Consider the following 12,790-nt stretch of genomic DNA (forward strand, 5'->3'; position numbering starts at 1 on the left):
ACAGCTCCCCAGCCTCCTTGATAAGTATCATTTTATTCATAAAGTATTTATTCATGCTGGCTGTAATGACAGGAGAACGTGATTTTATGCGCTTGTTTGCTTTTTAGTTATTTCATTCCAGACCTGTTCATATTGAAAATAACACTGTAAATTTTATAACTTTACATGGATCCGCTGCTGAAAGCAAAAAAGAAGTACTAGGGGTGGAGAAAAAAAAAATCGATTCTTAGATGCATCATGATGCGAACATGGATGATTCTGAATTGATTCACAACTTGCCGGACAGCCTGTGGCAAAAACATGAAAATACAACTGGATGAGCGAGAAATCCGAGCTAGGTTAGGTAAGAAGTCACTACCCAAATGTTATGAAGAGTCATTTTGTCCTTTCAACAAAAATCAAACCAGCTTGGGAGCCACAACATTTAATGTCCAGTGTGTCTCAGTATGTGCTGATGTCCTAGTACAGGCTACACAGTATAAACAGTATGAACTGCTTTAAGCTTTTCTTTGTAAAATGTCTCAACATTCGACCGTTTTACGAGGCTGAAGTCACTTCTCATTCATCAGCTTCTTGTTCTAATTTTCCCGTTCCACCTTAAAAAATGAGAAACAGAAGCCGACCTCAGCTTCACCACCTTTTAGTGTTTGAGTCTCTCATTGTAGATTAAACATACCAGAAAACCAACTGCAGTGCTTATAAAAGCGAATAAGTCCATTCATCTCCAAATGTGTGTCTTACATCTTTTCATTCGGGACTGGCTAGGCGAGACTGTCTGCGTTGCTATGTGACCTGCAGGCTGCACGCCGGCCGGTTATAGGGTGGTGAATTAGCAGCGTTTAAGATCATTTATTGTTAAACTGTGTTGAAGGATCAGCAGAGCTTTATTTTACTGTAAAGGAGGATTTTATTTTTACCTACAAATCCAATTCAGCTGTGGAGCTGCACCAGGGCTGTAAAAGAGCCGCATGTTGCTGAACCCTGAGGTAACGTATGGAAGCACATTGGCTTCTATGAAGATGAAGGGAAAAGGGACCTGGACATGAGCCACACTGTATACAAGTTGTGTCACACTAAACTAAAATATTTTGGAAATGACAAACATGAGAAACCATATTACATATTTCCACCCATTTTCCACCTCGTTGTTGCTGCCAAACAGAGGACCATCGAGCAAGCAACATCAAATCTTCCACCCAAAATTGAAGCGAAGGGGTTTTAAATGTTTTACTTCTGAATTATTTTAGTTTTGTTTGTAACTTTTATTTGAATATTTTATTTATCAATTTATTTTTATCTTTATTTTTTCTATTTCACATACTATTAATTTTTTTGGAATCTTTTTTTTAACAATTTTTTTTTTCTCTTCCTGTGGCTCTCGGCTACACTGTAAATGGGGGTCCTCCCTTGATGTAAAACCGAGCTTAAATGAAGAATCATGATGATGCTTTCAGGAAATAAGGCACTAGAAAAATACACAAGGACTCGGGGAACTCACAGGGTTTTCTCACTGCTTCTTTTCCGTACTGCATGAATTTGCTGAGCCAGTCCACACATTCTTTCTCCAGGTAACCCTTGGTGTACTGGTTCAGGATGGTCACTTCATCCCATTTACTTTTGGTTTGCTGAGCTTCTGGAACTGAAGCGATCCACCGCATGTTCTCATCATCAAAAGAGAGGAACTCCTTGCCGTCATAGCTGTACTCATCAATGCCTTTCAGAAATTTGTGTTTTCCATCTGCTTCATCGATCTCACAGCCATGTCTCCACTGAAGAATGTGAAGGTCTGGAATTAAGTTAATGTAACAATTAAATGAAGAAAAGGACATTAGCTGGCACAAAACCAGAGGGATCATACAGTGGATGGAAACTTGTGATATGTTTTTAAGATGAATGAGTGACGGATCACTAACCGGTCTGATTGTGTCCCATTCGCTGCATCAGGATTTCCACGTTGACCTTGAACCACTGCTCTTTGCTCTTGCGAGACTGGGTGCCTTTGTCCCAGTAATCTGGCTGCATCTTCTCCTTCATCCAGTCCTCCTTAGGAATCTTCACCTGTTCCTTACTGTTGTAGTAGTCGATGGCCCGGTCATCGAGCAGACCCAGAGCTGTGAACTCATAGATCCCTGGTAGAGTGACATCTTTGCTGAGAGCGGTGTAAATGTAGTACAGAGAGTGTTTATCTGGGGGGAACATGGGGGAAAAAAGTGTAAGAAAACTGATAAATGAAATGTTTTTACTCTAAAACTTAATATCTCTAATCATTTTATGTTAACACACACTTGAGACACACCTGTACTGGAGCATGGATCTCAATCTAACAAGTAAAAAACAACCAAGTAGTTAAACAGGTTCAAGTAGGACATGTTTTGGTTACTTTCTCTTATTCCCACAGTAACATATCCTGCAAATATTCCACAGCAATTAAACAGATATTTCCTGAGATTCTCCATTAAGTTTGTAACTTTTTTGTCAAGTATTTTTGATTACTGAGTTCACACAATTCACGCACTTTGTGGCTGCAACATAGAACTGTTAGTCAGGCTTATACAACCCCATTTCCAAAAAAGTTGGGACACTTCAAAATGTAAATAAAAACAAAATGCAATAATGAGCAAATCAAAATAGCAAAGAAGACATCAAATATAAACAGGATCTAGAAACACTGCCGCCTTCTCTGGGTCCAAGCTAATTTAAAATGGACTGAGGGGAAGTGGAAAAGTGTTCTGCAGTCTGACGACTTAACTTTTGAAATTCTTTTTGGAAATCATGGTCACTGTGTCCTCCAGACTAAAGACCGCTCAGCTTATCAGAGCACAGTTCAAAAGCCAGTATTCATGATGGTTTAGGGGGGGCATTCATGAACATGGCATGGGTGATGTGCACATCAGTGAAGGCACTATTAATGCTGAATGATATAAACATGTTTTGGCAACATACAGTGGTGCCTGAAAGAATCTTCTATGCTGTTGCATGCTGGGGAAGCAGGCTGAGGGTGGCAGATGGCAACAGACTCAACAAACTGATCCGCAAGGCCGGTGATGTTGTGGGTGTGGAGCTGGACATGCTGATGGCCGTGTTGGAGAGGAGGACACTGTTTAAGCTGCAGGCCATTATGGACAATGGCTCCCACCCACTCTACGATATGGTTACGAGACACAGGAGCTCATTCAGTGCAAGACTCACTCTACCGAAATGACCGCAGAGCGCCACAGGAGGTCATTCTTACCTGTGGCCATCAAACTCTATAACTCCGCCCTCAGTGTGTGATTGACAAAGTGTGGTTCATCTGTGCAAAACTCAATACCACACAGTTCATATGTGGAATAATAATAATAATAATAATAATAATAATAATTGTGTGCAATAACTCAGAGGGACAATAATTTAAATAACTTGAACTGCTTTATACTAGATGTTTAATATTTATTATCACAGTCACCGCCACTTTACTATATTCATAAGAACTTAAATCTCATGTACATATTGCAAATTTCTCTTTATCTTTGTTTTAAATTATTAATGTGTTTATTCTTTTATATAAATGGTTGCAACTGTAACAACTACAATTTCAATAAAGGATCAATAAAGGATTCTGATTCTGATAAATATGACCTAAAACATCATCAGATTTTCACACAAGTCCTAAAACCAGATAAAGAGAACCCAGTTAAACAAATGACACAAAAATATTATATTTGGTCATTTGTTTGAGGAAAATGATCCAAAATGTGAGTAGCAAAAGTATGTGAACCTGTAGCATTAGCAGTTAAGGAGTTTGAAGTCTATCAAAGTCTGCTCTTCACAACACATGTTTATGGAAGTGTATCATGACCCGAACAAAGGAGATTTCTGAGGACCTCAGAAAAAGAGTTGCTGATGCTCATCAGGCTGGAAAAAGGTTATAAAACCATCTCTAAAGAGTTTGGACTCCATCAATCCACAGTCAGACAGACTGTGTACAACAGGAGGAAATTCAAGACCATTGTTTCCCTCCCCAGGAGTGATCAACCAACAAAGATCACTCCAAGAACAAGGCGTGTAATAAACGACGGGGTCACAAAGGACCCTGGGGTAACTTCTAAGCAACTATTTATACTGTGAACATAGTATTGTGGTTTGGACCTGTTTTGCTGCATCTGGGCCAGGACGGCTTGCCATCATTGATGGATCAATGAATTCTGACTTATATCAGAGAATTCTAAAGGAAAATGTCAGGACATCTGTCCATGAACTGAATCTCAAGAGAAAGTGAGTTATGCAGCAACACAACAACCCTAAGCACACAAGTCGTTCTACCAAAGAAGGTTAAAGAAGAATAAAGTTAATGTTTTTGGAGCGGCCAAGTCGAAGTCCTGACCTTAATCCCATTGAAATGTTGTGGAAGGACCTGAAGTGAGCAGATACTGTGAGGAAACCCACCAACATCCCAGAGTTGAAGCTGTACTGTATGGAGGAATGGGCTAAAATTCCTCCAAGCCAGTGTGGCAGGACTGATCAACAGTTACCGGAAACGTTTAGTTGCAGTTATTGCTGCACGGGGGGGTCACACCAGATACTGAAAGCAAAGGTTCACAGACTTTTGCCACTCAGAAATATGTTAAATTGGATCATTTTCCTCAATAAACAAAAGACCAAGTGTAATATTTTTGTGTTATTTACTTAACTGGGTTCTCTTCATCAACCTTTAGCCCTCTTATGATGTTTCAGGTTATATTTATGCAGAAATATAGAAAATTCTAAAGGTTCACAAACTTCCAAGCACCACTGTATTAAGGATGTATATCTTCACCACTAAGGTCGATTCGATACACATGTCGATACACTGCCACCGATACGATATAATTGCGATACTCTGAAACCCCTTGTCGATACGATGCCATACAAATCACTCCTGTCCACGATATGATGCGATTCAAAAATGATTAGATAACGATATTTATACTTAATATAAATATTTGATATTTGATAACGATATTTAGACTTAATTATATGAGGATTGGGTTTGATAAGTGATCATTCGATACAGTTAGTTGAGGTTTGAGGATGTATTGGCCTGACCCATCAGTTTTCTTAACTCAATAGCACAACTCTACTTTACTCTCTAACAGTTTAAGGGATGTATGCATCTGGTTGTTTTCAATGGAGCAAAACCAATACATGATATTAAAAAAATGCATAATTCAGTATATTCAGGCAGAGCATTCATTTATTCAACTGAATTATTCAGTTATATTCTCCATCTATATTTATACAAAACGTATAAAACATAAGATGAAGAGTTTTTAAAAGTACTGTATTAACAATGTGTATCAGTGTGGCTCGTGTTTCAGCAGGATCCGAAGAAAACGAGGGGGTAGCGGCCGCAGAGACGTCCACACCGTGCCGTCTTTTCATGTGTGTCGCCAGGTTCGTTGTGCTACTAACGTCTTTGATAGCCCCACGGCATTGTTTGCAGATTGCGTGCGTCTTGTCAAGTTGCCACACGTTTGATTTGTGTGTCTTTTTTGGTGCATTAAGTCTCTTTGTCGTTGCTAATGCTCTCGTTTCCCTCCATCTTTCTTGTGTACGTCTGCGTGCTTGCGTCAGTACCTGAGGACACGATGGTGCATTTATGTTGCCTCGAAAAAAAAAGAAATCAATAAAAATAAAAAATATGTTGCCTCTGGAAATACGTTAGAATAAGGAATAGACACTGGAAAACAAAACACCCGATGTAACCACGGTATGTGCCGATGCAGAAAGGCTAGAGGAGATGCACCGAGAATTCGCCCGCAAATAAACCCGATGCACGTTGAATCTACCGGTGCAGTGGAATCGCAGATGTGAATCGGTGAATCTCCCCATCCCTACACTGCATGTGTGAATGTCTGTCTGTCCTGTGATGGACTGGCGACCTGCAGAACAGCAGAGCAATTATTTCAGGATTTTAGGGGTTTTTCCGAGCCGGATGTGGGTGGGTCTGCTGAATGTCCTCTTATGTGGATCTTGTTTGTATCTTAAACCTTCCTGAAGTTCTGAAGGCCAGAAGTGACCTAGCATTCCTTAGGGCCCTAGGGGCTAAGAGCAGACGATGTTATTAAACTCTGGTCATCAGCCAGTCTGTCTGAAAAGAGTTTATAACAGTTTATAAATGGTGTTCATCAGCCAGTCTGTCTGAAAAGAGTTTATAACAGTTTATAAATGGTGTTCATCAGCCAGTCTGTCTGAAAAGAGTTTATAACAGTTTATAAATGGTGTTCATCAGCCAGTCTGTCTGAAAAGAGTTTATAACAGTTTATAAATGGTGTTCATCAGCCAGTCTGTCTGAAAAGAGTTTATAACAGTTTATAAATGGTGTTCATCAGCCAGTCTGTCTGAAAAGAGTTTATAACAGTTTATAAATGGTGTTCATCAGCCAGTCTGTCTGAAAAGAGTTTATAACAGTTTATAAATGGTGTTCATCAGCCAGTCTGTCTGAAAAGAGTTTATAACAGTTTATAAATGGTGTATCCTCATTGTTGACAGAAGATAACATTAGAAATCCACGTGGAAAAGCGCGTAATAAGAAGAAAACAGCCCGTTTGTGGAAAAGAGTGTCTTCAGCAGTTGACTTTCTCAGCAGCTCCTCTCTGGTCCCCATGTGTCTTCTTTCTCACACTTCTAGGCCTGTGAGACCCGGTGAGGTTTAACACAGTTGATCTAACAGACCCTTTAGCTCCAGTCCAGATCATGTGAGCTAACGCAGTTAATCGGGAATGTTTGTCCAGCAGAAACAGTAAATAACTCACCTCCGAGAACCGGGACGAGCAATCCACACACAAAGACCAGACAGACCACCGGAATTGACCCCATCGCCGCCTTTTATCGCCTAGTTCAGTAAAAATCCGCTCTGGATGATCTGCAGCTGGGGGAAGTCGGTTTTCCTTACTTTCCTTTTCTTAGGCGTCACCCTGGTCCGTTATTTCACGACCACTTTGTTTATTTTCCCACCTCTATTCAGGAGCATTCCTGCCCATGATTGGCTAAGAGCCCCTTCACTCTCCAGCAGTCGGCCAATCAGACGGGCCGTGCCTGAATACGGGTAGGTAAGAGGGAAACAGCGTAAATATATTAGTAAAGTAGTTTAAGTCTGAGCCTGAGCTGAATTTCGTCGAGAAGTATCAGGACTATGACTCTGTTATCAGTTTAGAACAGTTTAGTCTCCGTTTAACGGCTTATTTAATGGGATTAAGGCGAAGCGGCATCCCGTGCGCATAAGGGTATGAATCCCCGTCGCAGATGGGCCGGAGTGGACGGGATCTGCTTATCCCGCTCACCCCCCTTCCCCCCCTCATGAACAATGGAGCAAATGAAAAAAATGAAAAGGCCCAAAACGACCTGGGAAAATATCTGGTTCCATTGACTTACATTAAAAGTAAAGTAGGTTTTTTCCTTCTGCTGTAAAGTTACAAAGTAACAACGCTATATACATACACATATATACAACAATGATATATACATACACATACATACAACAACGCTATATACATACACATACATACAACAACGATATATACATACACATACATACAACAATGATATATACATACACATACATACAACAATGATATATACATACACATATATACAACAACGATATATACATACACATACATACAACAACGATATATACATACACATACATACAACAATGATATATACATACACATACATACAACAATGATATATACATACACATATATACAACAACGATATATACACTACCAACAACAATAATCAAATAAATGTGCACTTAAAAAAACACAAACACTGCACTCACTCCAAATTGTGACTCACCAGCAGAACAGGTGGGACGGGAGTCTGTTTCATTTAAAGCAGCCTTAAGCACTAATGTGCTTCTTTTCAGGAGCACCCCTTTAATTAAGAAGACGCAACCGACTGGGGCACCTATAATCTCATCAATCAATCTAAAAAACCCAAAGAAAAGCAAACTAGGGGGAAACCCACTAAGGAAGGAAACCCTAGTGAGGAAAATACTGAGGAAAAACCGTGACCATCACCCGTGGTGTAATATGGTGCTGATCAATCTGTAATACAGATAAAAATACATTTGCATTTTGCACATTTTATTTCTTCAACAATGTGTGACTTTGGAGTTTTGAACATTTTACTTCACTTTTACAGTGTCAGCTGCTGGAATTACTGGATCAGCCAACACTGTTCTGTCATAGTGTGTTCCATCCTCCTTTTACAGCTCCACAGACTCTCAGCGCCGTGTGCTGCCCGGGTCCTGTTCTGGATTTACTGTACGTCTTTCATATGCATTGCACTGTATCGTCTGCTGTGTTTATTGTGTTGTTCTGCACTTGTGTTCCTGTGTGGGTCCTGGAGGAACGTCACTTCGTTTCAGTGTGTAATTGTAAAGAGCTGAAATGACAAAGGCCTTGACCTGACATTCCGTTAGCTCTTTAGCAGTCCTGACTGACCACAATTTCAAAACATAAAATATTCAGTAAGCTTGTACCTGTTGAATGACAAGACTAGTGGTATTCAGTGCCTGACCTCCCTTTATTCCACAGCACTCAAATGCTCTCCACATGAAGGGGCATGTATTTCAATGTGCTTTAACCAGATATTGACCATAAGGGGTCTAGAGTACCACTCCCACCCCAGGTCTCAAGAAGTGTCTCTCAGTTATCTCTGACCCCATCTGTCATTTCATCAGTTCATCTCTTGCTTCAGGTTACGTCCCTTCTGCCCTTTAAACTTCTGCTATCACTCCCATTCTTAAGAAACCTGGTCTAGATACAGCCAGTCTGGAACACTGTTGCCTGATTTCTAATCTGCCCTTTTTTAGTCAAACTGTTAGAAAGGGTTGTAGCTTTCTGAAACACGCACAGCTGTCCATCCTGCCACCTTGACAGAACCCAAGCAACCAGTAGGTGGCAGTCAAACTGGTGGCAGAAGTGGGATTTTTAAATGACGGCAATTGGTTTAAACTGCAGGTGTGCTTTAAACTGTAGCTTCTTTAAGAGCACTTATCAATTCAGATTTAAACTAAACTATAAAAGTCCTCGTACTGTAAAGAACACAGATATACACGACCGCAGAGTATAAATGAAAATAAAAACATTAGAAATTAGTTTAGAATAACAGTTTCAACAGTTTTATGGCAATAAAATAAATTTGACAGTACAAAAACTTCCATTATCAAGCAGCTCTCTTTCAGATCTATAGCTGGAATAGAATAGAATAGAATAGAATAGAAAAGAATACAATAGAAAAGAATACAATAGAATAGAACAATCCTCCAAGACTGAAATGTTCTAATATCTAAAGATGTGAAGAATTCAAAAAGGTGAAGCATAAAAACATTAAAGCACATTGTAAAAGTTTTTTCAACTTAAAGTTTTAACATAATACAGAGTCCACTCAATAAACCCACCTAGTTTCATTCAGCTTGTTCAGTTTGGAAGTTCTATGGAGATTAATGATCATTTGTTTTTAGCTTTACTCTGAAAACAGTTCATGGTTAAAACAAATGCTAAATAGAAATCAATTAAAAGCGCAAATACATCAGAAAGGAAGTCTGCATAACCGCCTATGAATATGTTCTTATGAGCTTAATAAAAATGACGTTTTACTCTGATGGTGCTGATAAGGGATTCATAAAAAAGTTTCAATGGAGGTGATAATTTTCTGTTTATAAATCAAATGTATAATGTGCATCTTCTGTGAGCTTACGCTAAAAAACCCAACAGAAAGAAAGCAGACAGAACCATTTGCCTTATAAATGCATTCTTACAAACTTTTAAAACTAAAATTGATCACATTCACCCAGATATTGCCTTAACAATTGTGAAATGAAGGTTGATAGAAAATGATAAATCTATTTATAAATCACTTCCATCTTTGTCCAGCCTTTGTTTGAAAGATCCACTGTGCTATGCTGAAAGAACTAAATCTGTTCTTTGATGCTTCTGAGCTTCTAAACTTTATCATTAATAGATGAGAGTGGAATGTAGTTTTGGGTGATTTTTTGTTGAAGCTAAAAGAAGTATCATTACTGAATGAGCAGAATAAAAACAGGCTGTAATATGGTGAGTAAATCTATTCACTGATATTTGAGAACTGTTATTTGTTGTATTGTTATTGTTGTAGTAGTAGTATTTTATATGTGGCACTACAGGCTCTATTTTGCCCTTTCAAAATTATGAAATCTCAGAAAAGTGAAATATTCTGATGTATATCGTGTATCATAAGAATATCTTTAAGTATCATAATGTCATATTTTTTTATATTGCCCAGCCTGTTATTCAGCAGCTCTCTAATGTCTTCTGCCTCATATTTCTAGGACTGTGTGAGACCCAGTTAGGATTAACACAGTTTATCTAACAGATGCTTTAAACCTAGTCCAGATTCTGAAGGGAAGTAAACTAAAATAGCTACTCAAGCATTGTGAATGTCGTAAACAGCTAAATAGATACAGATGTCTTGTTCTTGATTTGTGATAGTTGAGGTATCATATTTCTACTTTAAACATTGAGTTATTAAATACAAGAGAAATAAGGAAAGAATGATCATTTGAAATGTCCTAATATCATATTTCAATGTCTGCATATTCAGTCCCGTTAAGGGCACTGCAGGTAATGGAGCATTTTTACTTTCGGTTTTATTAGTGATGCGGTAAAATAGTCTGTATCATATCCGTCCAGTAGTTAACACAGGCGAACACAGCTGCACTTGGTTGAGCCTGGTCTTCTGTGGTGCATTGTGGAACAAAACTGCATCTCATGAGGTGTTCCATGGTTTGGAGTTCACAGCACATGCATAAGTCAAGTGTTATTAGATTCCATCTCTTCAAGGATGCCTTGCAGTGTCTCTCACCGACTCACCCAGTTCAGTTCAGGGTTTTACAGACAGTCCAGGGTTGGTCATGGCCTGAGGCAAGGTACTTCATTTGGGGTGATCCCTCTCTCCAACCTTTCCACTGCTGTTGCACTGTTTAAGCCATTGGCTGAACCTGGCATTGGCTGGGCTGGACTCCAGTACGTCTGTAGTGTCCAAGAAAACTGCTCCTGGAGCCAAATTGTTTCTCATGCCATAGTTGTCAGGTGAGGGTTCAATGTCCAGAAGGGCATTTTCCATTCCCAGTGGTGTGAAAAAGTGTTTGCCCCCTTCCTCATTTCCTGTTTTTTTGCATGTTTGTCACACTTAAGTGTTTTGGAACATCAAACCAATTTAAACAATAGTCAAGGACAACACAAGTAAACACAAAATGCAATTTGTAAATGAAGGTGTTTATTATTAAAGGAGAAAAAAAATCCAAACCATCATGGCCCTGTGTGAAAAAGTGATTGCCCCCTAAACCTAATAACTGGTTGGGCCACCCTTAGCAGCAACAACTGCAACCAAGCGTTTGCGATAACTTGCAATGAGTCTTTTACAGCGTTCTGGAGGAATTTTGGCCCACTCATCTTTGCAGAATTGTTCTAATTCAGTTACATTAGAGGGTTTTCAAGCATGAACGGCCTTTTTAAGGTCATACCACAACATCTCAATAGGATTCAGGTCAGGACTTTGGCTAGGCCACTCCAAAGTCTTCATTTTGTTTTTCTTCAGCCATTCAGTGGTGGACTGGCTGGTGTGTTTAGGATCATTGTCCTGCTGCAGAACCCAAGTTCGTTTCAGCTTGAGTTCACGAACAGATGGTCGGACATTCTCCTTCAGGATCTCTCCTTCAGCAGTGAGGCACAATCATATAAAATACACATTATTGTGTCTTATGAGTCAGGCTTATTGAGAATCTACTCATTTAAAGCTAAACAAGAAACACACAAAAAAACAATCATCAAAAGCACTGAAAAGCTTTGACTGTGTGCACCTTTATCCAGCAGGGCCAACAAGTATGAACTACAGCTGACTTCCATAAAAACGTGGTTCTCTACGGCATTTTGACCGACTAAAAGGCTGAACTGAAATGATTAAATCACAGGTCCCTACCATTTCAGCTTTCCTGACCTGCTATCATGATAGACATGTGTTACGGTATGTTAAGAATTTCCCCAGTGTGGGACTAATAAAGGATTATAAAAGGATTAAAATAAAGCTGCACTTATTTTATTGTACTGCACTCTGTATTGTAGTTTATTGTATTGTATTGCATTGAATGGCTCAGAGTTCTGCGTTCAACTCTGGTTCTTTTTCTCTTGGTGTCTGCAGTGACATTTGTTTCTAGCAGTATCTGAGCTCAGGACTGTCTTTTTCTCTAGGGTTAAAACTGGTGGAAAAAACTAAAGAAGAAATAGTTTTATTATGGCAGTGTGATGATGCAACTTAAAACATTTTAAACCCTCTATTAGTGCAGTGCTGTGTTTGGTATTTTTGTGGGCGGAGTCTGTAATATAATATCATAGTGTAATGTCTATAAACGGAACATAAAAGATTTTTTACATTAATGTGCATGTAAAATAAGTACATTCAGTTTAGCCCTCAAGGCGTCGCCCTGGTGCTTTATATCTGTTCAGACGGGTGGATGTAGAAGCACATCCAGGTTCCTACATTAACAGAGTATGTGTGATGAACGGCAACAGACAACAACGTTCACAAACTGCAGCGCAAGAAAATAACAGAATACAGTGGATATAAAAAGTCTACACACCCCTGTTCAAATGCCAGGTTTTTGTCATGTAAAAAAATCACAGCAAGACAAATCATTTCACAACTTTTTCCACCTTTAATGTGACCTATAACCTGTAGAATGCAATAGAAAAACAAACAGAAACCTTTACATTGGAAAAATATC

The 12,790-nt window shown here is 39.1% G+C and overlaps 1 protein-coding gene across 3 annotated transcripts in view; it reads right to left on the reverse strand.

Moving 5' to 3' along the window:
• Nucleotides 1-12,790, reverse strand: part of LOC108410946 (class I histocompatibility antigen, F10 alpha chain-like) — a 96,441-nt gene that overhangs the window by 11,595 nt on the left and 72,056 nt on the right. Inside the window, exons 1-3 of one of the 3 annotated variants that reach the window (XM_037542423.1) lie at nucleotides 6,774-6,998; nucleotides 1,914-2,186; nucleotides 1,499-1,786 (exon numbers count right to left, since the gene is read on the reverse strand). The exons of the other annotated variants lie outside the window; for them this stretch is intronic. Coding sequence (XP_037398320.1) covers nucleotides 1,499-1,786; nucleotides 1,914-2,186; nucleotides 6,774-6,837 — 625 coding nt within the window. The 5' untranslated portion in view covers nucleotides 6,838-6,998. Of the gene's footprint in view, nucleotides 1-1,498; nucleotides 1,787-1,913; nucleotides 2,187-6,773; nucleotides 6,999-12,790 lie in introns of those variants that run through there. 3 annotated transcript variants of the gene reach the window in all.

Source organism: Pygocentrus nattereri, chromosome 11 (assembly GCF_015220715.1).
Source record: "Pygocentrus nattereri isolate fPygNat1 chromosome 11, fPygNat1.pri, whole genome shotgun sequence".
In the NCBI taxonomy this organism is placed as follows: domain Eukaryota; kingdom Metazoa; phylum Chordata; class Actinopteri; order Characiformes; family Serrasalmidae; genus Pygocentrus; species Pygocentrus nattereri.